General features: G+C 48.2%; 1 protein-coding gene across 3 annotated transcripts; it reads left to right on the top strand.

Moving 5' to 3' along the window:
* The first annotated feature begins 4,799 nt into the window (after positions 1–4,799).
* Positions 4,800–12,007, top strand: LOC144169624 (cadherin EGF LAG seven-pass G-type receptor 1-like). Of its 3 annotated transcripts, none has more exons than XM_077698877.1 (2): positions 4,800–5,123; positions 9,682–12,007. In XM_077698877.1, the coding sequence occupies exon 2, from the start codon at positions 9,738–9,740 to the stop codon at positions 11,712–11,714; it is 1,977 nt and encodes a 658-aa protein (XP_077555003.1). In that variant the 5' UTR covers positions 4,800–5,123; positions 9,682–9,737; the 3' UTR covers positions 11,715–12,007. The 3 variants fall into 3 exon arrangements, with proteins under 3 accessions (XP_077555003.1, XP_077555004.1, XP_077555005.1); XM_077698878.1 differs by lacking the exon at positions 4,800–5,123 and adding an exon at positions 7,988–8,304; XM_077698879.1 differs by lacking the exon at positions 4,800–5,123 and adding an exon at positions 8,605–8,764.
* The last annotated feature ends 15,785 nt before the right edge of the window (positions 12,008–27,792 follow it).

Below are 27,792 nucleotides of genomic sequence, written 5' to 3'. Positions count from 1 at the left end.
TTGTCCCCCTCAGGGCGCCTAACTCACCGCGAAGGAAGCAACAAAAGGCGCCGGGGCCTTGCGGTGCCACTTGCCGAGAAGGAAGAAGGGAGTGTCCTTTCAGGACCCCCTTCACGGCGAGTTAGGCGCCCTCAGTGGGCGCACTGTTGACAACAATGTAGCCTCCACAGCGCTGCAGCTAGCTTGTGGTATGAACTATAGTAAAAGAACAATGCTGCAAAACATGAAAAGACCTCTGTAATGAGGGCTGAAAATTCTTTTCGAATTACAAAGACACACTCGAGGCTGAATATAGCCATTGGATGCAATATTTATTTATTTATTTATTTATTTATTGGGGAGTGCCCACCAACAGCACTAGGTCTTCCTAGGGTGGTGCACTGGAAGCACAGGGCGACACACAGAAGAAACAATGAAGTAGGAATACTGGTTGCGAAGAGCACGGAATCACGAAGTACAGTGTAGCGCCAAACACACACGCACACACACACACACACACACACACACACGCGCACACACACGCGCACACACACGCACACACACACGAACACGCACACAAACACACACGCATACGCACACACGAACACGCACACAAACACACACGCATACGCACACACGCGCACACACGCGCGCACACACACATGCACACACGCACGCGCACACACACACGCACACACACACGCACGCACACACACGCGCGCACACACACACGCACACACACTCACGCACGCACACGCATAAACACACAAGCACACAAATTACTTGAGTAAGATATAAACATTGCGTCGGGTATATTAATGCACGAAGGCAAGACTCATGAAAAAGTACAGGCATCTGCAAACACTTATGTTCTCAACATTCGGATAGTCGTAAATGTGTTCAATTACTAATCAGAATTACAAATGTGTTTAAGTACTAATCCGATCTATATCACAGGCCCACTGAGCTTTATTGTGCATGCATAAATACGCATAACTAAATACCAAGGCGATTTTTCGCTATCATGCGAGGTGATCTCGAAAGTCGCGGGCCATCAAGTGCTGTTGGCGACAGATACCTATGGTCTGCTAATAGAAACTTTACTTCTGATAACGCTCGCTCTATGCTGACCTTGACAGCACGTGCACCAAGAGCCATTTCTGTCAAACATTTGCCCCATGTCTGCTTGCTTCCCTGCAAATGTCGCGGGAAGACCATATTCTTCTGCTTCCCTCACCGCGTAACTCCTTCTCCGCCCTCCGCCCTCCGCCCTCCGCTCTCATCTCCGCTAGCTCCTCTCGTGATAAATTCAGTGGATCTGTTGAATTCGATTCCATTTTACCGTCTTCGTACTGCTCCCGCTCCAACTGTTTGGACAGTGCGTGTCCTTTTCTTCATCTTCTGTGCCTTGTTCTACCTGGAACAGCACGAGCTCGAGCCCTGTTCTTTTAACAGGAAAGTGTTTTATTCCCGGATACCCAAAGATTTAACCGACGTCATATCCGTCGCGGAAATGACGTCAGTACAACGGAGCAAGCGGCCTGTAAAGGGTGCACTTCTTCACACGGCTTATTCATGTGGGGAAGCAACCTTTAATACTAAGAGCACGTTATACTTCGGGTTGTTCGTCTTCGGGTTTTACATTTCAAAACGAAAGTGTTTTATGCCGGTATACACCAAGATTTCGCTGGCGTCATATCCGTCACGGAAATGACGCCAGTACACCTTTGCCGAAGCAACCCGACAGCAGGAGGTCACTCACCAAGCACACCCACAAGACAGCCGCGAAACCCGTTCTTCGTGCTCAGCTTAAAATTTCCCTGCACATTTCAATTTCGTGTTTTACCGATTCCTTTGGCGGAGAAATCAACCAAGGGTTCTTTTGTTTTTGCTTTTATCTCGCCCCTCTTTGCCGTTTTTGACGTTTTTTTTATTTGATATGGTAAGAACCAATCCGTCGTGTATTCTTAATTAAAAAACGCGGGTACTCTTGGTTATTCACTTACATTTCGCCTCAAATGTTCCTGAGGTTTCATCTTGGGCTAAATAATGTGGGCATGCGTGCGTGATGCCAGCAGCTTTGGTAGTATGGAGCGGTCCTGTCCATGTACAGTTCACGATAAAGTATTCTTTCACTTTGGCCTGGCGGCTGAATAGGGTTGTAGACAGACAGACAGACAGACATACAGACAGACAAGCAGGCGGGCGGGCGGGTGGGCATTAGATACGGAGCCTTGTCGAACATTTCCTCGAAGATTCGTGGTGCGAATACATGAAGCTCGGCGATGAAAGTTGGCCAGCGCCGAAAAGGGGGTCAGCGGCGCAGCTGTTACGGTTGAGTTCTGTACGTAATTGTGCTGTTTTGAAGTCGGTTAGAAAGTAAGCCAGCTAATTCGACAAGCAATGAAGGAAACAATTTGATAAATAATAAGAGAATAACTATAAAAACGAAGATGGCAGAAAGGACAAAAAGTATGCTCACGTAATGTAGGAGTTCACTTCGTGGAACGACCCCCTATATTAAAAAAAAAAAAGCTCCACAAGAGCGAAGACTGCTCCCGTCTAGTGGCCATCTCTCTCGCGGGAGTCTGTAGTTCGCGCAGTTTCTCTCGTTTTGTTAAATACACCAACATACCCGACAACCTGTGACCTCCAGAATGCCTTCAGCTTCTCTAGGCATGGCAATTTAATCTACATCTTCCCTAGTTATTTAGCCTAATGAAGTTCGGTTTTCGTTAAACCTGACCCGTTTGTTATGTAGTGATGGGAATCTTTTGATTGAAGCAAAGTTGCATGTTATTTTTTGCGGTCATTTTGCTGCTGTTGTATTACAAAATACCGGCCGCGTTTTTCTTTTCTGTGACTGCATGGCTTAGGAGCTAGGGTAGACGCGTTTAACATCTTAGATGAGAATATTATGCGGTGGTCTGGCGTTCTAATGATGTGACGAAACCTAGGAACGGAAAGTTTACTTCCCGGTTTTGCTTCGGAGTGAAAAATGATGTGGACTTTTAGTTTTCTTTATGTCCCCAAGGAACTGGCGTCTTTTTGTTTTTCTCATTTTTCGTTTTTCGCTCAAGTAAAACTATGACACCATGACTCTAAGTGACCACATTCTCCCTACTGCGCAGTCATTTGTGATTAGTAAAAAAAAAAGAAGGAATTGTAGCCATTCGTTATAACGTAGTTATAACGTTATAAAGGAGCCTTCGTTATAACGTAGTCATACCTGGGGGCAGAAAACTGACTTTGTTATAAGCGATAGTTCCTGAAAAGTGGGAAATATTTGCTCTGCCTCCACAGCATTTAGGACCGTGGAAAACTTTGAATAAATCCAGCATTGGAATAAGGAGATTTCGTTACAACTTAGGCCGAATGTATATGTACTGCAACGTGGATACCGCGCACGAAAGCTATGCCCATGCGCGTGGCTGCCCTGGTAGTGGTGGAGTCGTCGGGGTCGTGTCTGGCATTGTATTTCCTATCGAAATAGAATCAGTCAAGTTTATTAGTTTCTCAAAATCATACATAGGCCTTATATACAGAAAGAGGTCTCAAGGTCAAAGACTGTAGAGGGGCCTCCAGGGGTTCCTGTTCCTGAAATCGTCAACATTGAACTCGCCCGAGAAGGTCAAGGTCGGCACGCTGTATGGCTGGTAGTGGTAGAAGACTGTGCTAAGGGACCGCTTGCGATTTAGGAATTGTGCCCGTTATGGGCCACGTATAGGCGAGCCAAAACTGACACCGCGCGTCATCCTACGCTGGTATACTGCAACGATACGAAACGTCCAAAAGACGTGACTTTTAGCTGGTAGGTTGTTTAAACAAGGATGTTCGAATCCGTTAAACGGTTGTTCCTGTAGCATACGCGTAAGCAGTTCTCATTCTGCTGTCATATATGACACGCGTGCCGTAACGTGATGATGATGACACGCATAATTTTTCTCTTTCATGATGCACCCGACCCCGCATACGGGCAGTATTCAAAGTCGGCGAGTTGACTGTCGAAATTTGATTGCAGCAGTTTGTGTCAGCACTTGCAAGGTACGGCTCTGTTGAATTAGCGCTTGCTGCTCTAGCACGTGTACGACTGTCCGCACACGTCCAGCCAAACAAGGGACACGTGCAGTGAAGCGTGGTCGTTAGTGCATGCCGGTGGTCGGTGCTCGCGTGACGACGGTCGGAAGCGCTGGCAAGCACGCAAGGCATTCAGCAGAGCGAACGCGATTTCTCTGTGTGCGCGCGCGCAGGAAGCGGGAGAATTCGTGGGGAGAGAGTTAGGGCGCAGGAGAGCTGTACAAAAAGACAGCCTTCGATGCGCCCGCGGGACTCGAATCGCTTTACGCGCGCTTGCGCCTCGTCTATTGCGTAACAATTTCAGGAAACGGCGGCGCCAAGCCAACGCAGTCTGGACGGAAAAACACAGCCTGTGGTATTTGTGGCTGCCCTTGTATTCCTCATCGAACGGTTGGACAATTGGCCACCCCCGTCGCCGACGTCATTCGCTATCGGCCACTCGTGGGGCTGAAACGTTGCAACTGCCTTTCCCACGGTAGCGACGCCGACAGGCCTTCTCACCCAAGTTGTGATAGCCGGCGGACAAAAAGAGAAAGAAGCGGCGGAGAGAAAGGACATCAGATATGCGCAAAGGCGCGCCATCATCATTCCTTTCTCGGCGCTCTCCCTCTCTGAGGGTCGCTTACGTAAAACGTGACTGCAGAAAAAGAGAGCAAACGAAGTAAGGACAACAACAAGCCGTGAATGCCTCGGGGGCGAGGGAGGGTGCGCGCGCAGACGGCTGTCCGCGGCAAACCGGTCCGTGTGGGTCACCGAGAAGGGAGATCCTCGGTTTCCCTTTTCGCGACGGCGCCTGGCCTGACGTTAGACATCTCGACGTCACCCCCGAACAGGTTTTATTTCTTGGCGCAGCTCGGCCGCGGAGATGGTGTTAGTGGCCGAGAGAAGCCGCCGGTTACGCGAGTGTTTCGAATCGCCGAGCTTCCAACGAGGGGAGCAGTGAAATTATTGGGAGAGGGTGTAATCGCTGGGGCTAAATCGGGGAAGCGCGCACTCGTCGCCGGAGCGACGCGCGACCAACATTGCTGCAACTTCGCGACCGATCGCGCTGGATATTGCTGACACAGGTAAGGACGCGGTTTCTCTCTGACTGCGCGCGTGCTTTTTTTAACCGCTCGCTGTTATCTCAGATTCCCTGTCGAGTTATGCGGGTTGAATACACGTTGCGCCCGTGCTAGACTATGTGGTTCGAGAAATTTTCCGGCAGCAACGTACGGGCGTTGGCACGCATCGTAAGGAAAATTGCCGTTAAACATACCTTAGTTAAGTGTCAAGATTAGTCTCAATGGTCTTCAGTTTGAGTCCAACATTTTTTTTAGATTTTCCTACATTCGCCCGGGGGTAGGAGGAGGAGGAGGAGGAAAGGTAGGGCTGCCTCGTGCTGCCGAATGACAGCGGGTGAAATTGCTAGACCGCCTTCGGCTGCATAAAAGTACGTATGGGTATGCCTTTCTTGGGAGAATTATCAGTATTGACACGAGAAAGAAATCGTGTAGAATTAGCATTGGCTGGAGTGCATTCGAAAGCATTCTCAATTGATAAACAGCAGGCTATCAGGGTCACCGAAAAGAAAGGTATACAACCAACGCGTACTAGCCAACAACAAAGCGATTCTCCCAAACCTAGTCTTTATTAAGCAATCTTCCCGGGGATTACTTATTGGACAGAAACATTGGGCCTTACTAAACACCCCGCAGCAGTAGATATAAGATCAGCAATAGATATAAGAAAAGTAGGAGCAACGCTTAGGCTGTAGTCGACGTGCATCTTAGATTAGAAAGCAAGGAAGGAAGAATGTAGAAGAAAGGCAGGAAAGTTAACCTGGCTAGAGCCTAGTTTGCTATCCTGCACGTGGGAAAGGGAAATGGGCAAAAGTCAAGCGATATTCACAGCGGCTCAAAATAAGGGAAAGGAGCGGGGTTGGATCGGGCGTGTAATGCGATGAACTGACAACTGGGGCAGCATTACAGCAACGGGTCGAATACTGATAGGTGGGGCTGGAAGTCGGGTGAGAGCGATAACTCCATAAAGTAATAAAGTGATATGGCTCGTTGGCAAAGAATGGATTCGGACAGAGCGTGATAGGAGAGGTTGAAAGCTTAATAGGGAGGCCTTCTTGCAGTAAACGTAGATATGATGGTGATGATGATGCTAAAATGTGTGCACCAACTTCCAGAGAGAGAGAGAGCGAATGAAAATCGTTACATTGTTTTTAAGTTCTCAGAATGAAAAATTATTTATTAGCAAGAATTCATACAGCTAATGCACGTATGCGTTAAAGCAGGAGAAGGAATAAACTTTATTGAGCTAACAGTGTAGTCATTGAATCCGCTTCTCCTGCAGCTGCTTCTGGGATATAACTCGTTCAAGGGGCACTGGGTCAGTTTTGTCCCCTAAGCTTGACTTCAACAACGCGTAGCAGCATACCACAGCCCTTCAGAAACTAGCTGAAATAATGAAAAAGAAAACCCGTTCTTCCCAACTTTTATGTCCTCTTGATCACCCCAAACGAAAAGCAGTAACTGAGATTGGCTGTCTTTTACAAATAGCCTCTCTGAAAAAATAATGGAAAAGACGCTTAATCCTTCCGCTGAGCTGGGAAGCGTCCACATTTATATTTATTTTCTACTACCACGGCTCTCTCACCCCCCCCCCCCCCCCGTTCTCCTCAACGATAATCTTTAGCCAAGGATAAAGTCCTCGCTCCTTTATTTTTACTTTCCTGTAAAATCGCGAATGACCGTAAAATCGCGAATGACGAGCAGTGGGAGACCGTGCTGCTCAGCTCTGACCCAAAAGACCAACTCAGGGCCGTCCAGTTGGCTGAAAACGCCGCCAGGGTCCAAGGGCTGCTGGCCGCCGTGTAGGAAGGAGGACTCCTTACCAACAACTGGACAAAAATAAAGTTCTCTCTCTCTCTCTCTCTCTCTCTCTCTCTCTCTCTCTCTCTCTCTCTCTCTCTCTCTCTCTCTCTCCTGTTTTTAGTAGTAGACACAAACGATAAAAAGAAAGGCAGGATGATGTCAAGAGAACAGAAGAGGGTGGGAGAAAGAGAAAGAGCGCATCGGCTTTGAAGCAAGTTGGGAAGAACACGCCGAATGTCATCTTCGACACAACTACAGGTCTTGCGTTGACATCACGGACAGGTTGACATCGCGGTTATGCCTCATTCTTCTACAGCGGTAGGGGAGTGTCACAGCTTGATAGCTGATGGACCGAAGAGCTTCGTGGGAAATACAGGGGTGAGGCGTAATAAATAAGGACTGCGTACACCTCGTAGGTGACTAGGTAGAACGACCTCCTCCCTTGAATCTATAATGGGCCAAGCAGAAACTGCCGGCCGTTTGCATCTGTTTTCGATGCCTTCGAAAGCCTTTCCTTGTAGTTCGAAATAGCGTGGTGCCGAACGCAACTTTGTTCCCCTTTCGTCTTTTCTTTATCCTGGATGGCGTGGATCAAAGACGATCGTATATTCCATGACGTCGACAGTTACAAACTGCGTACCAATACTAATTGAGTGAACCGTTTCTCGCAACAGGTGTTACAGCATGTTCAAAGATCTCTTTTTTGTGACGAGAGAGAGAGAGAGAGAGAGAGAGAGAGAGAGAGAGAGAGAGAGAGAGAGAGAGAGAGAGAGAGAGAGAGAGAGAGAGAGAGAATAAGCGTTTATTAGAGAAAATGGTGATGGATGAGCCGTCACTCGGTGAGGTTGGCTCTCATCAGTCCAGGTACCCTTGGGGCTTGGCTGCAGCCCTGGCACGGGTGACCAGAAAGATCTGGTCAGCGTGACGGGAGCTGCTCGGAAGCACTCCCCCCCCCACTACTCGGGGGAAGGGTATGGTTGGTGGTGAGGGATAGGGTGTTTTGACAGGCCCACACCATGTGGTAGGCAGTATTACGACAGGGGCAGAAGTGACAGGTGAGGGGATATTGGGTAGGAGAAATAGAGTTGGGGGTGGGTGCGTAGTAATAGGTGTTTGTAATCGACGCCAGATGATTGCTTCCTACCTTGGTTAGTTTAGGGTGAGGTCGAGGCAAGGTGAGGCGAAGGTTGGAATAATGGTGGAGGATGTCGGGGTAACGTGATGGAACAGCAGGAGGTGGAGAATGCTGGGACGTGAGTTCTGACCCTGAGGGAAATGCCCAGTGCGGAAGGTCGCGGGCAGCGGCGTGAGCCGCCTCATTTCCCTCGAGGAACGAGTGGCCAGGGTCCAGACGATGTAGAGCTCCAGGAGAGGATTGATTGATGTGAGTGTGCGTAGGCGGAAAGTGAAATGCGTCCATGTTGAATGCTACGGCAGGCTTGCTGCGAATCTGTGATAATTGTGAGGTATTCGGAGCCAGCAGTAGCGTCGATGGCTATGGCAATTTCTTCGGCAGTTGTGGTTTATGAGGAGTGGTGTGCTGAAGGTGAGAAGTGTGCCTTGTGAGTTGACAACCACTGGATCATGAGCCTGGCTTGAGAGGTAGAGGGCGGCGTCGGTATCGAGAGCATCGGGGTGAAAGTGGAATTGGGATCGAAGATGTTTAACCCGGGAGATTCTTCTACCTCAGTTGAATTTTGGGTGCATATTGTTAGGAATTTTGGATACAGTAATGTGGTACTGGATTGAAGACGGATTGCGTTGAAGGGTTTGTGAAGCAGGTGAGGTCGATGTAATTGAGGGCCTGAAGGACGCGTCGGTCGGTGGTGGAAAGGAGGAGTCTGGTGAGTTGGCTGTTGCGTTCAGCTTCCAGGTGCTCTTTTGGGGTGTTGTGGATTCCAAGTTGAAGGAAACAACAAGTAGAGGTTTGAGCGGGGAGACCAAGTCCTATTCTGAAAGCTTTTCGTGGTACATTATTTGTCTGAGGGCAAAAGGAACATAATACAGAAGCTTAATTTCTCTTGCTTCTGCGCACAAAAAAACCGCGCAAAAAGTACAATGGTCAAAGTAAGGCCTTGGTGCGCGTTGTGCCTTGCGTAGTAAATGCGCACTCAGGCAGAATAATGGAGAATAGAATTAGCGTGCAAGTTTAAATTTTAACCCCATATATATTCGCCAATTTGGCTGCACCGCAATGTTTATGTTAAGTTAACGACGTCTAGTTCTGGCACTGCAGCAAAATGAAAAATCTTTTATCGTGGCAGAGCACACAGCTCCCTGTGAATGGACGCGTTTTTCCTATCATGCTGTTCTTCGATTTAGCATACTAGTTCCTCCATGTTTTTGAGTGGAATAAAGTAAGCATTGTTAGGTGCGTCCCCTGCATTGCTCGGGTGGACAGCCGTTCTGCCTGCGTAGTGAATCAGTAATTAGCTTGCATCATGCAAACGCATTGTTTCAGGTTCCGTGAACCATATTTTCGCAAATGAGGTTTTGCGTGCGCCGGCACGCATCCTTAACGTCCTCGTAATGGGAGAACAAGAGAATCCTGCCTCTGCTCGTAAAAACGCGGGATATTACGCGCGGGAAAGTCCTTCGCCTGATTACCCAGAATCTGCACCAGCGTAGGAGTCATGTACGCGGTGTACTAGAAAGGGCTGCGGCGTGGGCTGGCATGCTTTACACGCTTTGGTTAAGACCACGGCCGTTGAATACATATAATTTTGTTCATGCTTTGCCTCGTTTGCGGCGCGTCTCGCAGGACGGGGCAGCCCGAGGATGAGGCCGTGGCGTGTCACCTGACGAGGAACGTCTTCCATGCATGCGCCGCCAGAAGCGATGAAGCTGCTGGTTACACTACTTACATGGACGACTGCGCTGCTCTCCGGAGCGCTCGCCGTTGGTGTAGAGTGTAATGCCACTCTCCCGTGGACTGTGAACCCCGATGAGCATCCAGAGGTTCCGGAGGACCGCTTCGAGCAGCTGCTCCGCTGTCCCGCCGGCCTCAACGGCTGCGCAGCCTCGCCCATCCAATGCGCGCTGGATCGGTATGCGGTGACCTGCTCGTGCGCCAAGAACTGCGAAGCCTACGGGGACTGCTGCTGGGAAGCCGGCCCTACGCTTTCGAGGACGAGTGCGGCTGCCTGTGTCACTCTGAACGTCAAGGGACTCTACGACAAGGACGTCTACCTGGTTAAGGGATGTAACCCGAGCTGGCCTCGCGACCAGGTTCGGGATGCGTGCGAGAACGTCGACATCTACAACGACACCTTCTACGGGATACCGGTGACTAGCGAGCGAAACGTGACGTACTTGAACGCGTTCTGCGCCTTGTGTAACTATGACTTGAACAACGCCACGACGTTTTGGAACTCTACAGGGGCTTCACAACGTTCTGTGACGCATGCTATACCCGCAGTGGTTGAGCATAACGACGAGCAGCTGCTCAGACCGTGCGATGACAGAGACGTCCTAGACACGTGCCCCGAAGGTTCGGATGCAGAACACAGGCGCAAATGCGCGACGTACTTCGCGCCTGTAAGACACACAAAAAACGAGTCGGACGTAGTTTACAAGAACGTTTATTGCGGACTGTGTCATGGCGTCGACTTGTCGCTGCTCGAGTGCGCCCCGCCTGAAGTCGTGCCCGAGCTTCGAGACAGGCCGCGACTTCGCTCTTTTCTCGGCCCGAACCTTGTGTCTCTCTTCAAGCCAGTGGTCGTGCGCGGTTCATGCTTTTCTTGGCACGGCGACAAGTGTTACATCAGAAGTCCCGAGTATCGCTACGCAAACGCGACGGCTTACAACGAGACAATGGCCCATTCGGACAATGCGACGTCCCAGTCTGGCCGCTGGCGGCCGTACAGTGCGCAGAACTACCTCACCGTCGTCTGTCTCAGCCTGTCGCTCGTTTGCCTCTTCCTCAAAGGCGTCGTGTACGTGTTTTACAGGAGTTCGCGCACGTTCTCGTCCAAGTGCACCCTTTGTCTTTCGGCGACGCTCTTTTGGAGCCAACTGGTCTTCCTCTTAGCGAACAGCTTCAAGGTCTCCGCAGCCGTCTGCGCCGGCCTGGCTGTAGTCTTGCACTACGGCTTTCTCTCGACCTTCTTCTGGACCAGCGTGTTGTCCTTCGACATCTGGAAGAACGTTGTCGCGGCTGTGCACATGACCTCGGGGCGCCGTGGATGTGGCTTCCCAGTCTATTGCTTCGCCGCCTGGGGCACGCCATCTGCGATCGTCGCGCTTTGCGTCGCGCTCAACTGGGGCCTCCCGGCAAGCTTCGCCTTGTCCCCGCGCTACGGCCTGCATGGTTGCTGGATCTGCGGCCCTTGGGCCCAGGTTGCATTCTTCTTGCTTCCTATGCTGGTGCTGCTCATTCTGGATGTATGCCTGTTTGCGCACATCGTACTTCACATCCGCCGAACCGTGAGCCAGGCGGCCCACTTTGACTTCAAGGGCGGTGGCGAGAGGTCGCACATGGCGCTCTTTGTGAAGCTGGCCTTCATTATGGGCACCACGTGGCTCCTGGGATTCGTGGGGGCGTTCGTGGACGCGTTAGCGGTGGACGTCATCGTGATCGTTCTGGTGGGGCTTCAGGGCGTGTACCTGTTCTTCGGGTTCAGAGACTACCGCCACTTCGTGCCCAAGCGTTTCTTCAGGAAGGATCTCGAACGCACCATGAGTGGCTCCAGTGGCAACACTGTGCTGGCGGCTAGCGTCCTGAGGGACCCTAACGGGAGTGTTAAGGAGGTTCACCGAAAACCGGCTGTCAACGCCTTCGATACGACGAAGTGACGCTCCGTCCGAGTGTTTATTATTATTATTATTATTTTCTCGCCTACGGGACTCCCGCGTGTGCGCTGCGTGAAAGTGAATTCTGTTATTTATTGCCCCCTGGGCGCCCATAAAACGAGACTGTAAAATGTGGCCCCTGGTTGAGCCCCGTAATTTAGAGCACGCTTTCTTTTTTCTGTGTTGGCGTACTGCGCCGAAAAGTGAGGCAAGTTTGTATTGTATTGCACGTTACTTTAGTTATTCCCACGTGGATAACCCTGCATTAAAACCGTTAAGCACTTCGCAGGAGAAAAGTTCGTCTGTACGCATTATTTTGGTAGACCTCGGTGGGCCGGTAATTCTTTGAGGCCTGGGTGCCGAGCTGCGGTGCTGAAACTTGTTTTTCTCTTGACAAAGTTATGACTCTGTTAATCGCATAAATCGCATGTTCTGTACGCATTACTAGAAGTACGTCTTGTTCAGTAACGAAGATTGTTACACAGACTGCTCGAATTCCTATGGAACAATGTTTACCAACCAGGTGTCGTAAATCGATCGCCAGTCAACTGGACTAAGGCATAAGGGCTAGACATCCGTACTCTTGTGCTTCACTGTTTGTTAAAGTTTCCCCTTTTTATCTAAGGATCTTTCAGTGCTATGAACCCGACCTATAAGCCAGTAGTTGACGTTAAAACTGCGGAAACGGCGGTCGGTATCAACTTCGGTTAGACCAGGAGCAGCTTTGTATTTCTATGGCGTGTTTGACGTTTCCTTGGAGAGCGTAGTATACGGGGCACTGGGAAATTTGGTGAGGAGGACATGGCTATTCGTACGAAAGTTCAGGTAAAAACAATTACTGGCAAATAAAATTCTAAAGGATATGACAGCGATAGCTATCGCATCTGAATGGAGAACGGAAACGGTGCTGAGTGTACCTGGTAAACGGAAAGGCTGCACCACCGTAAACGCAGAACAAAAGACGCCTTGCCAAAGCAATGAAGAATGCGGAGCTCTAAGTAATGCTATTTGTGAAGTTCTACTGAAGATTATGTGCCTGATGGGTGTCGCATTGGCGAAGGTTCGGAAGAAGTTGGCGCTGGTGACATGGTATGGAAAATGTGGTGATAGTGGTGCTCGCAGGTAGGAGCACTGAAAACGCCTGTGCGTGAACAGTGTTCCAACCTACTGAGCATTACCGCACCCCAGATGAGGTAAACCGTACCCGTGAGGACAATAATTTTAATGCGTAGCATTCTTTGCCGAGTACTCACACATCCAGGACCGTGTAACACCCTGCATTTCCACAAAAATGCAGGTATCGCGGATGTTACATCTGTAATTTCTATAATATCGTAAATAATTTTGAAAAATAAAAATAAATGAAATATTGAAAACTACGAACAATGACGAAACGTGTAACATCCTGCATTTACATAATAATGCAGATTTCGCGAAAGTTTTACCTGTAATCGTTATAATAGCGTAAATTGAGTTAATTGGTCGAACGAAATTTTGCAAAACAATTAATATATATATATATATATATATATATATATATATATATATATATATATATACAGAAAGAAATGCCGGCAGTCTACAACGCCAAAGAAGGCATAGGGGAAGGTTAGACTATTTTTTACCGTTAGTGACGTTACATTATTATTAATTTTTTATTAATTACGTGAGAAAGAAAGAAAGAAAAACACGCGCCCAGAGTCTAACCTTCCCCTATGCCTTCTTTGGCGTTGTAGACTGCCGGCATTTCTTTCTGTGTGTGTGTATATATATATATATATATATATATATATATATATATATATATATATATATATATATATATATATATATATATATATATATATATATATATATATATATATATATATATATATAAATAAATAAAAATAAGGAAGCTGGCGGACAGTGTAACCTCCTGTATTTCCGCAATACTGCAGATTTCGGGAGAGTTCTAAATGTAATCGTTATAATAACGTAAATTTCGAAAAACAAAAATAAAAAAATATTAAAAATTACGGAAGATGGCAAAACGTACAACGCATGGCATTTCCACAATAATGCAGATTTCGCGAAGTTGTTCCACTTCGAATAATTATAATAGCTTAAATGGAGATGATTGGTCGGACAGGATATAGAAAAACAAAAAAAAAAATTATTGCTCAAACTCCCACTCAAAACAAGCGGCATGAGAATGCTACGCATTAGTAGACAATTCTCTGAATTTCTGCAGGTTTTTGCTATAAAGCTTCTATAGTTTTTGCCCCTCCCCCCTCCAAAGAGAAAAAAAAAAGGTCATTGTATTCTAGTGCGTAATTACACAACAACAACAACTGACATTTCTCGTTAAGCAGTCGCAAGGCGTAACGTTGGAACCCAGAATTATGTATGCCGCTTTGTACCGTGAAATTCTTTCTTTTGGCATCCCTCGCCAGCGAAAAATAAGTTCAGCTCCCGTCAAGCCCAAGAAACGCTGGAACACATTCTGGAACCTATTTTGTGTGATATTTCTAAAAAATAGTTTTTTTTTATGCCCCGAGGATTACATATCTTATTGTGGCTTGAATGTACTGTACATCGGGAATCGTACTAACACGTTATAAGATTTTCCCGCACCAGTTTTTTTTTATCGTGGATTTTGCTATACGAAAGCTGTACAGGTAAGTGAAGAGAATTCGTTGTCGGGATAGTTGACGTATGATCGCAAATGGAGCAGTAAGCTAACGCGAAGACAAATACGTGAGAGTTACTATTGCAGGGACGTAAAAAAAAAGTCTGTCGTCTAGTTTTCCTTACATATTTGTAATAGATTGTAACTCATTGCTACTTTAATCTCGGTTATTCTTGAAGCCAAAAAAAAAAAAAACGATGCGTAAGGAAAATCGAGGTAACGGCTAAAACCTAAATTTGTTTCGGCCAATTAGGGGTTTAATGCCGGTTGTGTCCTTCCCAATGCTTGCTGACGTAATCGAAAGACTTAAGACTCGAATTTCACCTTTTTGAACACATAAGGCTTGAGTTGGCGTTGATGAGCCTGTAAGCCAATCGTTAAAGAGTGTCTAGATATCTGAAAAGCTTAGAGATGCAAAATTTCCGCACGTTTTGAACGCCCTTCTGTTTTTTTTTTTTTTTTTCTCTCTCGCGGAAAGGAAAGAAGAATTTTGTAAGTAATAGATTCTGAACTTTTCGGACTCAGAGAAGCGACGCAGGCATGCTTACGCATTGGTAGACAATTATAATAATGTTTATGTATTCCCTTTTACTTGTAGAATGTATTATAAAAAAATCGCACTTAATTCTAGGCTTTTGTGAGAATTTTGTGGAATTGTTCACTTTGCGCCAACCCCTGTAATTTTGACTTTACGCAGGGACGGTCAACACAATCACGAGAATCACTTTTTGGCCTGTCTACTTTTAAGATTTTATTTTGGAAAGTAATTAAATTTGTATTCTATGTATGTGCCTGCGTTTAATCGTTATTAAACCATTACCAATTCGACATATCAATGGAATTACTGAGAAAGCGCCAAAAACGCATTCCAGGTTCTTTGGGTACATTAGAGAAAAATTGTAAGTGTGCTTTAAAGGATTATTATGCCATGCATAACACAACTTAATGACGATGGAGAGTTTAAAGAGACCCTGCAACACTTACTTCAACTTTTTTTGAAATCTTAAATGCTTGCAGAACGTAGTCACCCAACACACCCAGTTAAGTACTTAGATTAGAGGGTCGCAAAGTACCTCAGCCAAAAATTACTGCTCTATGCTCATCAGATAACTTGGAAACCCGCTCAAAAGATTTTTCTCTCTTTCCCGGTCTTGACATTCTTCGACGGTTCGAATTCCGTCCCTAAGGCCATGTAGCGGCTGTTGGCCGGTTTTCCTTCAGTTGCAGCAATGAACGCTTTTCGATAGCAACTTAAAAAAAGAAGCCATAAAAATAAAGCAGAAATGGAATGCATACCTGGTGCGACGAGGAAATCACCCAGTGCCGCACCGTGCTGGCGATAACTATAGCTTTCGCAGTAGTTCCAGACGCCAAGGAAAAAGTGAAAGCGCCTATAGAAAGTGTTGCAGGGTTTCTTTAAGTTTACCTAACATTAGTCCCGCATACGAATTTCAACGCGCGGTGCGCCAGTGCAGCGCGCACTTGAACACCTCCAACCACGTTCGAACCTAATTCGCACACCTGTAGGCGAGATCAGAGTACCATGGCCCCTTTCAATATTGGTTTCTCTTCCAGTTAAGATACTGAACTAAAGCAAATGGAAAACATTTCTGAAAACATTTTAAGTTCCTCCCAACCAAACTGAAACAGCTTTTAACCATAAACCATTTCAACAAACATAAATAATTCAACATCTGAGTGGTAGTGTATTTTTGAGCCATTCAAGGGGCAATAAAAATCCTTATCGAGTGTCCACATCGCAGTGGGAGTGTCCCCTCCGGGTTTCACATTTGCAAGCGCACGTGTGTGAGCGGCCGCTAATTGACGAACTCTCTGCTCAGCCATTCAGACAAGAGTCCTTTTATGCAGATTACAGTGGCTCACGGTACATGTACCGTCTATTGGGGAATGTATTGAAACGTTTGGCCCGCCAGCTTATCCGCCACCGCACAACGTCACGCGTACACGTGAGCACTTAGGTGTGCGATAAATGAGCTCCGAAAATGTGGTTTCGAGCGGCGTATACTGCCCGCGCGGAGTAATGAATTCCGTAATGCCAACGAAGCGGTCGGTGGTTATTTGGCGCCTCGCCTGTCTACCCGACGATACAAATCTCATTTTGAGGTGCAAGTGGTACAACATGTCTGTACGCAGGATACAAATCATGTAGTGACACAGTTGGAACGCAACAGAACGCTTCCTCTTTCGTTTGAATTGTGTCATTTGTTTCGGGAGATCCTAACGTTTCGCCGCAAACAATCGGAGCGCATTCATCGGCGTCGATGCGGAAAGGAAAGCGGGTTTCGGTCGGAAGACAAGTAAAGAAGGAATCAATAATGGCGGCTCGTGAAGGCGTCGAACACAAGGAGTAATGTATTCGCATATAAATCCACCACATGCAGCCCATCCGCTAGGATACGCGTATATGTTGGCGTAATCTACACGCAGTTCGAGGTTCCCACACCAATAGTGCTTCACAACCGAGTAATTTTAAGATAAACAGGACAATATTTGCATTGTTCGTGAACCTTCCTGGGCTTTTCCCGCCGTTGTTCTTTCCTCGCTCGCATGCATAGCGCTTTTATTTCCCCCCGCCTTAAACCACTTCAGCGACGTTGCCGCGGCGATAAACATGTTTCTCAAAGCGCTTCGCTCCGTCGCGCCGGTTTCTGGGTAAACAGCAACAGAGCAGGGAACGGGTATTCGGAGTCCACAGAAGATAAACAGCTCAACAGCAGCGCCTGCTCCGTCAGCCCGGTTTCTTCGTGAACTAAATGTGCCTGCGTACGATTACAGTCGTTCGTAATGATACCTGGAATTTATGCCAGCGTAAAGGTTTCGAGAACGTTGCTCTTAGGTAATAGAATACACTCGCCGAATCGACGCGAAAATGACTCGCAGCACCACAACCGTAAGTGTGGAAACATGGTAGACAAAAATGGAGAGGTGGGGGGGGGGGGGGCATACAGAGATGCATTTATATAGCTTCATAGGAATATTGTCGGAACACAAAGAAGCCGGAAACACCGATAGCGCCATTGTAAAGAGGAATTGAAAGCGAAGAGTATGTTAAAGCTGTTTTCGAGGTTTACAGCTTAGCCAAAAGTGTTATTTGGCTTTCATTATCGAAAATGATAAGAATGGAAAAGGTCCAGATGCTGCAACGAAAAGTGAATCCAATAGCTCCTTTACGCACCGCGAAAGTTCGGCAATGGATGAACAACTTTCGGAAATGCGTTACCTGCAGCGGCTTTCGGCATTCCCCCTCCATCTGGCTGTTCTCTCCCTCCGTTCTCAACAACCCGTCTTAAATTATGTCCAAGCGAAACTTTTATTTTGTCTGCTGGTTGGAAAATTTTCGTGGTATATGAATTCCATTTTCGCCCTATAAAAAGCATAATTTGTGTGGAGTAAAAATTCACAAGCAATAAAACCTGCACGCGCCCCCTTATAGTACACATTACATATTGCCAAGACCTTCGTTTTCCAATTTCGAGGGTATTCCCTTACGATATGTCGGCCCTTCTTTTTTAAGTAATACTGAGCGTAACGGGTGATGTAAAACGGGCTAGATATCTACATCAGCGTAGGTTGTGCCTGCTTCTACGCAATAGCAAATATTAAGATTACTGTACTCCACCTCCAAATCTCTTCTCCTGTGGTCCTCTGTGACGCACTACCTGAAGTCTAAACATTAAGACACATTAGAGGGGCTTAAAAGCGCCACTGAAGGCCATTGGACGGTTATGGCCGCACTCCTTAAAACTACCGCAAACAAATGCAATAGCGAAAATGCAAAGCTCGAAAACATGGTGTGAAGATGCCTGTGGGGCTTTGCCAGGATGGGCTTCACATAAAAAAATGTCGCCCATGCAAAAGCGACTGCGTGCCCCTTTAAGGGCACCCTGGTATTTTATTAAATTCATCCTACTTGCTCCTCGAGGCGGAGGCTCTAAAGACTTATGTAGCCTCGTTTTAGGCCATGAAATTCTAATTCGGAATCACTGAGTTCCAAAACCAAGTGGAATGAAACAGTACACTGTTCCTGGAAAAGGTAGAATCAAGAGGTTTATTATAGGGCCTCCTACCGGAGACCCCTATAATAGATCAAGAAGTCTTCAATAGGAGAGTTGGCGTGCCAACCCCGCACAAGTTTGCCTCTGGACCTATTGCGTGTTTGAGCATCTCTTCTCTATTGAGGAAGGCGGAGTCGTACAGGAAAGGCAGCCAACCCGTTCCGCACTTGCCCGTACCACCGGAAGGTAGAAAACAGAAAAGGGCTGGTGCAGTGCGCTGCACTCGGAAATTGCAGGTGTTAAGCGCGTTAGCAAGGGAAGCGATACAGCCAAATCGAAAACACCCGTGTCACTAGGCGTGTTGACGCTAACTTAAAGTGGAGGTCGGTGTGTGCGAGAAAGGCGCTCCTCAAAAACACCGCCTGTACCACTTTACCCGCAGGAAATACCCAGCTGCGGTATGGGCTACCTATTTCTCCGGAGTATCGTCCTGTCCAGTTCGCAGGCAAAGGTTGTAAGCCAGACTACGTTTCCTCGTACGTCCAAGAACTGTTTTTGGCAGCCGGCAAAAGGGTGGCAGCAGACGTGACAAATGACGATTACACTCTACGAGAATGAAGTTCTGACACGTGCGGAGCTATCGTATGAATTTCACCAGGCAAGCCCTACACTCCGAACGCTGTGACGTCACGCGAGTAACACGTGCATGACAAAGCCCTTTTATCGCGCTCACGGACGAGAGCAGTACGGAAGGGCTTTAGCGCATGGCGTCATCCGCCACCCTCCAGCGAACGGAGCTGGACGATGACTGGTCGGCGTGTCCTTGATAACAGAAAATTTTCTGGTTAACCGGGCTTGATCTATTCTTGGGTGTGTATGTCTCTGCGGAGGCGGGAGGGGTGTAAACAATTTGCAGCACTGTGGTTACAGCCACGGACTTGATAATGAACACTGTGGTGTTCAGCGAAGCCCCGGCCTATTTGCGAAGCGGCGGCCGTAAACAGGTGAGCGTCTCCGCGCCCATTGCTGGCGGAAGAAACAACATGCTTGACTCTTACACAAGGACACTTTCCTCCGAGGAAAGGAAAAAAAAAAACGAAATAAAATAACGAGGTGTCGGCAGAAGGAGGAAAAACGCGGAGCGCGCTTCTCACTTCCTGAACCGGCGACTTGAAAATGCTGGAAACGCGAAAGTATTTTATCTCCAGAAAACAGCGCTGGCGGGATTTTTTTTGTGCGAGGCCTTAAAAGCGCACGCTTTCCACCGGCGCTTCCTGAACGCTTCGCCGTTCCGGAAAATAAGGTTACCGAGTCTTTAGCAGTGTGCGCAGAAAAGCGGACAACAGCGCGTTCTCAACTGGAACGGAAGGATACTGTTTGTGACACATTTGCGAGCCGTGTGTTGTTGAGAGGCGCTACCTGCGCGGAGTCCCTCTTCCATTTGCATGCGGCTGGAATTCAAGGGTGTTTAACCGAAGACGTTGACGGAGCCAGTCTGAAGTGGCAGTTGGAGAAACCGTGAACGCGACCAGTGTGCGGCGGCCTGCAGCGCTGGCTGTCTCGGCAAGCGAGTGCGTCGTTCATAGCGGATTACATTGGATTCTCCCCAGCACGAGACTGTATATGTGACGTTTCGAGTAGCCCTTCTCTCTGTACCTCTCTCCTGCCTGGTCACGTTATGCATAACTGTAATATAGAAACCAGGCAACTGGAGTTTAGCAGGCGTGGTGTGTGCAGTAGGACAGTCGACTTAGTGTCTGCGTTTCTCTGTCGCGCACACACCACGCAAATTCTTGAACCCGTGCGTTTATAGTGGGCATGAAATGAGTTTAGTACGACTGTTGGCGGTGATTGCACTCCGTGTTTGTACGCGCGTCCATGTGTTTAACTATTAATATTAATGCATACGTACTTGTTCTGTAGCGGGTTTGACGAACGCCCGTCTGGTCCTGAGCATGCAGTGAACAATTTTGAAGGCACTGGCCAATGAAAAAAATAAAAAATAAAAAGCGTGTCGGCTCCTCACGGGAGCCCTGTTCACAATCGACCGCCGTTAAGCTTGTTCAGCGCACTTTTTAAAAGGTAAATATATTCAATTATAGACATAAACATGATATAAAATCAGCCGGAACGGCGATACAGTGGCTGTCAGGAGCACATGGCTTTAATCCTTGATGAGTTTTGCAGTAATAATTCCGGGATTAAAAAAAAAACAACAAGAGAATGAGCGCGTTGAAGAACTTACAAAATGTTTTTATTTTGTTGTTTATATTGCCAGAACCATGTGCCTATAGCGTTCTCTGCTGCAGCGCAGAAAGACCAGTACCCTTTTTTTCCTTGCATGGCGTCAGCGTGTTCTAGTTCGGAGAAAATGCCCGGTGTTCTTGCCCAAAAAGAAAGTAGTATAGCACAAGACATATAGGCATCTGAACCGCCTTTGTAGAATAATACATAAAAAGAGGAAGTATTGAAATTTCAGAGATAAAGCGTAACTTTCTTTTCAAAGCTCTCATGTGGCGTAATGCCAACACTACTATTGGGCAAGCCGCAACAGCACTATAATATGGCCAGCCGCTAACGTCCGCGGGCGTGTATCATAATAGAAAAACTGGCGCAAAACGCGGGCTCAACTTAGTTGCCCGTAGAGAGATTTCAAACGCCACCAAAACTGCGGTATTCGCCAACGGCACTCTCTCGTGCATCGCCATCGGACGTGAGGAACCCTGTGGGGCCGAAGAACATTCCGTGCGCTGGATGATGCATCTTCCTGAGCAAGTCCACCCCGCTGCAGAAGAACATTTTTGTCTCGTTTTTCGAGTGCAAGTTGGCCAATTAAATTTCCTTTCTCTCTGCCTCAGGACTGAGCGTCTTTCTTCACATGAAAACATTGATCCATGCATCGACCTCGTCTTGCGTTTGTTCGTATTGTTTTGTTTTATTGCTGACGTGGCGCCAAAAAAAAAAAGGTAAGAGAAAAAAATCGACACCGCTACAAAGTCGATTCTGAAGTCTAATAAGACAGTTGACGTCCTCAGTAATCTGCCAGACAGGCCAAATCGGCTTATCCTGGCTTAGCGGAAAAGTCTGAACAGGGACCAAGCTCCCGTGCTGGCATACGGTCCCGCGCACGCGTCTCTGTGTTTACGTGCCCGTTGGTACGTTTGTTGCCGCGCCTAAAGCAGTGCACCCATGGACTACGTGAAAGGACTGCTTTCCTTTCAGTTCTCTCCCCTCTCCTCCTTTCCCCCACCCCTCTCTCTCATATCTATCTCCCTCCGCTCTTTCTTTGTCTCAGTATATATCTCTTTCTTTGTTTCTATCTGTTTCCATCCATTCGTGCATCCATCCATCCATCTCTCTCTCTCTCATCTCCTTCTCTCTCATCCTCTTTCACCCATATCTTCCTCCCCCTCTTTCCCCCCTCCTCTCAGTTTTCTAAGGGTTGTCTCGTCAAAATCCACTCTTTTCTTTCCAACGCAAGAGATGAATTGCAGGGTGAGCAAGCCTTCTTCCGCCACGCGTTACTGACCCTCCTCCTGCTGCTCCTCGCCGAGTTCCGCGTGGCTCGTCTCGGAGGAAGGAAGTGTGGTGCGCATCTGGGGACACGGCACATAATAATGAGACGGCCTTCGCATGAGCGCAATCTACGAGGTGTAGAGCACCCGTCAGGGGAAGCGGGGACGCTGAGAGGATAAGGGGGACTGTCGCCAGGAGAGCCCAGGGCCGGTGGGGGCATTTCACGCCTGTTTGGGAACCAAGAGGGAAGGAAGCCGGTACACATCCCGCCTCCTGATCCCTGTGGCGACTTCCGGTTTTCTGCTGCCGGAAGCCCTTTGTTTAGCGAAAACTTCAAGGGCGACAGTAACCCGGGGCCGGGCGCCCACCCAAGGAACGGCTGTGCGTAGACGACATACCGGGGCGGGACGTTCCGCATTTTCTATAGCGCGTCTGCCATTCTGTCCCACTCATCTACATTAAAAAGAGTGTTGTTCCTCATTGTATGCAAATGACTCGACGGAGTGAAGATGGCTCTCGATGGGTGTGTAGCTTCATAATGCACGCTGCTCTTCCACTATGATCGATGAGGACTGCGCTGCGTACAGTGGTTATTCGGGATTTAAGTTTTCGGAGAACTAGATCAATGCCTCTTTGTTTATATATAGAGGAAGAGTTATGTCATTCATAAAAACAGAAAAGCCAGGAGAAAATGGCTTAATTTTTGGCGAATCGAGGAAGGAATACAAAAACGATCAGAGAGTAACAAAAGCGGTATGATCTTGCGAAAATTTGGGAAAACAAATCATCTTCCGCTACCCAAAATCCCGACTATTTTGCGCTTTTTTGGGTTTTGTGAATATTGGCGTACCTGGTTCATGTCCCCGAGGGGCCGCTCATTTGCAAAGTATGGCAGTATTAAGTAGCATTATTTCCGTTTACACTTACCTCGCGATGCTTTTATGCTCTTTCTTTGGATGTGGCACTGCACACTTACTCTTCCTGCCACTTATACGGGGCACATCCATGCAGAAAACATTCTCAGGTTGATACGCCCTTGAAATACCCGGTTAGTTCTGCTTCAGCCATTAGCCTAAGCTTCTGCTGAGTGCCCAATGATATTTCTTTTATCGTGAGTGTTTGCTAATCAGCGTAACAGAAATATATATACATGTACCCTCCTGATTCTCGAAAAAACCGCAGTACTGGGCCATGATGAGGACCCTGTGTCCACGAGGCGAATTCCGGGGGACGGCTGGGGCGGGGGCAGCAGGAGGCAAGATGCACGAGGCGTAGTTTTGGCAGAGCAAGGCAGCACCATACCAAATGCACTGCTGTAGCCTGCTCAACAGGAGCGAGGCAGAAGGGGCACGTCGAGTCAAACGGGGTATGGTACAGGGGGGCCCAGGTCCACGTCACAGCCGGCGCCCGCCAGGGAGATCCGTACTGCGTGGGGGCATGAGTGCACGCGCGGAGCACCGAAGACGTTCTTTCCCACTGGCGAGGCGAATAGCCGCTAAGGAAGGTGCCAGAGGAGAGAGATATTGCACACGCACGGGGTGCGTACCAGCATCTGCAGCCTGCATTTCAGGGTGGCTGTTGCGTTGACGCCATGACACGCAAACACGGCAGGGGTAAATGTCCACTATGTCCGGGATTTGTAACACATGTTCGTTTGACGTAAATGTTTTTCGAAGTTTTCGGACAGAAGCAGATGAACCAGTGTGGACGTCACACTGGGTTGGAGCCGTGGTAGAAAGATATACAGTTGTGTGCAGCACAGCATCCCGCACTGCGAGGAGCGCGGCTTGGGTGGATGGCCACTTTTCGGTCGTGATGCAGGTGCACGTAATATGGTCGGGATCCATGTTCGGAAAAACTGCAGCAGTGTGGGGCAGAGTATCTGATGCGCTGGCATCGACAAACCTCGCCGTAGAGGAAGTGGCGGCAATGTCCATAAAAAGCGGAGCCGGAGCACCAATCGTTTGGGATGAATGTGGGAAACAGGTCGCGTATCTGTTTATCGGTGGAACTTCCACAGTGGTCTTATGGTGGTGTTAGATAACCGTGGGGCTGGTGAATTGGTCGTGTAGGCTGCGTGAGCAGTGGTATATTGGTTTAGGGCTTGCTTTTGTAAGCGGGCTTGACGAAGCTCGTGAACGAATTCATCAAATGTGTCCGGCTGCGCTTCCTTTTGGGAGTCGGGATGGGTGTGGGGGCTGGTATAGGCCAGTTATTGCTCGCATAGCAGAATTGTCGAGGGGATTCGAGAAGCGCCCAGTCTGACTTCGTGAGACAGTTGAATTGAGCCTTATACACTATGCGGGGCTGAAGAATGGCTTGGACCAGCAGGTGGGTCATCCTGGAAGCTGCTCCGCCAGCTTTTTGAAAAAATTCGACAAGATAGCCGCAGCGATTGGGATGCTTATGCTCGGCAGAGCGAATCCGGGGTGTCGCAGAACCGGAAGCTCTGGTATCCATGCCCAAATCCCGCAGAGCAGACGCTGTTTGGATGGGCGTGCCTTGAACAGAAAGGCGCAGAGGCGAAGCTGCTAAGCGCCGACTGCCCCATGCGTTGGCCACGGTAAGTAAGGATATTTTGGTAGGGGAGATAGTGAGGCCGAGGTACCTGCACCAATAATTGGTGCCATCCAGAGCCTGTTGCAGGCTGTCCTCTCCACTTTTCACAGGCTGCGATATATGCTTTAAAAAACCAGTTAGAGGTGCCATTTTTGTTGAATGGCGTCGACCATATAGCGTTCGTAGAGCGTTTTTCTGCACTTTGCGGGGCTGCATAGTATGTGCGCTGGTACATTTTTTTTTGCAGTTTGCGGGGCTGCCTTATTGTGTCTGTTTTATTTGTATACATATACTGATTCTGTTTTAGTTTTGTCATTGGTGCTTCAACTGTTCGACATTAGCCTGCTGCCCCGTGGTGTGGGTAGGTGTGGAGCGTTTCATTTTTCGCTTGGTGTCACGATTTTTCTTCTCATCTACAAATTGGTTTTTATGAAAAAATAGTTTTGAGGTTTCACCCCTGTTTATTTATTATATTTGTTTTTGGCTGCTTACCTGCCATAGCTCGGCTGGAGCGGGTTTTGTTCCCTACCTGTTGTTTTTCTTACGAGGAGCATGGAATAAATAGAGTAATAAGGGTTTCCCTCTTGGAGATGAAGGTCCTGGTGACCAGTCCAGCCGGTGATGTCGTCCGCATATATGATGCTGTAGATGTGCGGGGTGGCGCCGAGTCACCAGGCAAGAGGGATCAAGCCCATATTAAAAAAAGCAAAGGGTCCAGGACAGAGCCCTGAGGGACACCATGGCGGGGCTGAAATGAAACGGTGGGAGATCTATTGAGGCGAATGGAGAAGGTGCGATTTTGTAAGTAGAAGGAGATGAAACCACATAAGCGTGAGGGCAGGTGAGTGAGATTAAGTACCTCGATGAGGTTGCGTGGCCCAGGTGATCGTATGCTATGTGGACCCCCATGCCTAGCACAGAACGAACACGGTGGGACCGGCCGTCAATGAGGATCATCTCGGAGAAGTGGCCAAGACCATCTTCCGCACCAAGGTGTGGACGAAATCCTAATTGACATGGGTGGTAGAGGTGATGCGTGTCGAGCCACCATTGAAGACGCGTGGCGAGAATTAGCTCCAACAACTTTCATGTGGTGGTCGTGAGGACAATTGGTCGGAGGTTGCGGATGTCGGTGCATGGGTTACCGGGTTTCGGAATAGTAATAACATCCGCGTGAAGCCAACCGAGGCAGGGGGAATTGTACCGGTATGCCGTGCCAGATTGTACTCCTCTAGGAGCCGCCCCAGAGAAGATTCCTCAAGATTTTTGCGTCGGCACATTCAAAGCTGCAGAGGGCACATTCAAAGCTGCAAAGCTGCGGCACATTCAAAGCTACACATTCAAAGCTGCCTTTGTTCGCAGTCAAGCACGTCCAGTTAGGTCTGCTCCATGCGGTTGTTAAGCTGCAAGAAAGCAAGCTTCACAAGTAGTTTTACTGATTCACCAGGATAGTTAAATAGCTATCAATGTTTGTCGACAACAATAAGAACCACTCCAGGTGATTGCGATTAGCAGATGGTCGATGTGGACTTTGGGCTTCTCGCCTCAAACGCATCTTTTTCTCTTTTTTTAAATGCGGAGCATTTCTTAGGCTCGCCTGGTCCTCCGTCGTTGATGGCGGCGCAATCCACACGCTCACTGCGCATGCGCAACTCTTCTCCTTACACTCACAGCTCCGCGATACTATACTATAAAAAAAGAAATAGTTAGCGGCGCCCGGTTTCGATCCCACGACTCTCTGGCCGCAACGGGAGGTACGAGGTGCTCTTCCCACTACGCTGCAAATCCGGGACAGGAGCAAGTGCTACGAACGCGCCTTATGTCCTTGACTCATTAAAACTACGTCAAGCAGCTACTAATACAACGAAGGCACGCGAAGCTGTACGTCAACGGAAACGATGAACTGAAAACTTTAGAGGGGGATGCTGAATTTCCTGTGGGAAAGCTGCGGCGGGAAGCGCCACGCGCCTTGCAGCTCAACCAGCCCCGTCCGCAGCGCCCAAACCTCCTTGGCAGCGCCTCTGATGCTGATTGTGGCAGGATGCCCCTAGGGATTGGCCAACCAAAGAATCCATCACGAGATAGGTTCGCGTTCAACCACCGTCGTCATCTTCCCGTAGGGGAACCGCCGAAGAAGAAGAAGAACGAGAAGACAAAGCTGCGAAGAGGAGGGCGTGTACATTGCTCTCAGCCGGTGCACCAATGTCAATAACCTTTACCTCACCAAAGCTGACGGAGACTACCGATTCTACCACACAGACAACATCGACAAGAACATGATGGACGAGTTTCGGCGCCTCGAGAACCACCGCCTACTCACCGTAACACAACAGCACTTGCGTGCCTTTGCCACCGGTGTGGACCCGGACGCGGAATTCCTTCTGGCGCTAGTAAAAACCAGATCACTCAACATAACGGCAACACAATGGAACCAGACGGAACCGCCACGATGCTTCGCATCCGCATCAGGGTTCCCCACGGGAAGATGGTGTATTTTTTTTCTTCTGTTTGGACACTAGGCCGTTAGCAACTACCTCTTGCAGCTGCGCACACTGTTATAAGCTTGCCTCAACGATGTAACATTTACATTGAAGATCGTCAAGAGCCTTGGTTACGTAACCCCGGACTAAGAATATCAACAAGCACAACGCTAGCGAAATCTTTCCGCATTTACATTGACCTGCTGCGTTCATCACTCCCGAAAAAAAACTTATTCTCTTCGCTCCGCGGCGATATTGGGTTTTAATGCGTAGTGGGTTAGTTAACTTGGTAGCATCACTAACTAGATTAACAAATCTAGACCATCAAACGCTCGGCCGAGCACCTGACACGTTGTTTGACCTATGTTTCCGCCCGAGTTGTACTCGCAGTTCACAAAACACTGGTGACGCCAAAATTAGGCCATAGAAGCCGTAAAATCCATCATTATTTGCTGTAACCACGAACTCTGTTCCAAGCGGCAGCGTACTATTTTGTACTATTCAGCAAAAGCAGTGTTTCCATACAGTAGTCTAACGCTATTTTTTTTTTGCCCTGAAGCACGATGCAGTTGAGACTGGCCGACTAACTTTTTCATATATTGTATCGCCGTAGTTCCGTTATTAACGCAACTCCATGCATTTAGGATCACTACCACAAGCCCGTCCATCTCAGACGCATCACTAGTACTGCACATCTGCGTCAATCTTTTGGGGCGAAATTTCTGTCCACTTAAACGCTGTACGTATACTGGCCTCTTCATTCTGTCCCACCCCCTTATTTACGAGGCGCCATGGGTAAACTATTGTGTCTTAACCGCCATACTTTTCAAACGACCTCT

Source organism: Haemaphysalis longicornis, unplaced genomic scaffold (genome assembly GCF_048455015.1).
Source record: "Haemaphysalis longicornis isolate Haplotype H1 unplaced genomic scaffold, Haemaphysalis longicornis Haplotype H1 scaffold_2, whole genome shotgun sequence".
Lineage (NCBI taxonomy): Eukaryota > Metazoa > Arthropoda > Arachnida > Ixodida > Ixodidae > Haemaphysalis > Haemaphysalis longicornis.
The sequence above is the reverse complement of the archived record's forward strand: the minus strand, read 5'-3'. Positions and strand labels throughout refer to the sequence as shown.

Bases quoted from the DNA above. Each gene is read 5' to 3' on its own strand.
- LOC144169624 (XM_077698877.1), top strand. From the start codon at position 9,738: ATGCATGCGCCGCCAGAAGCGATGAAGCTGCTGGTTACACTACTTACA.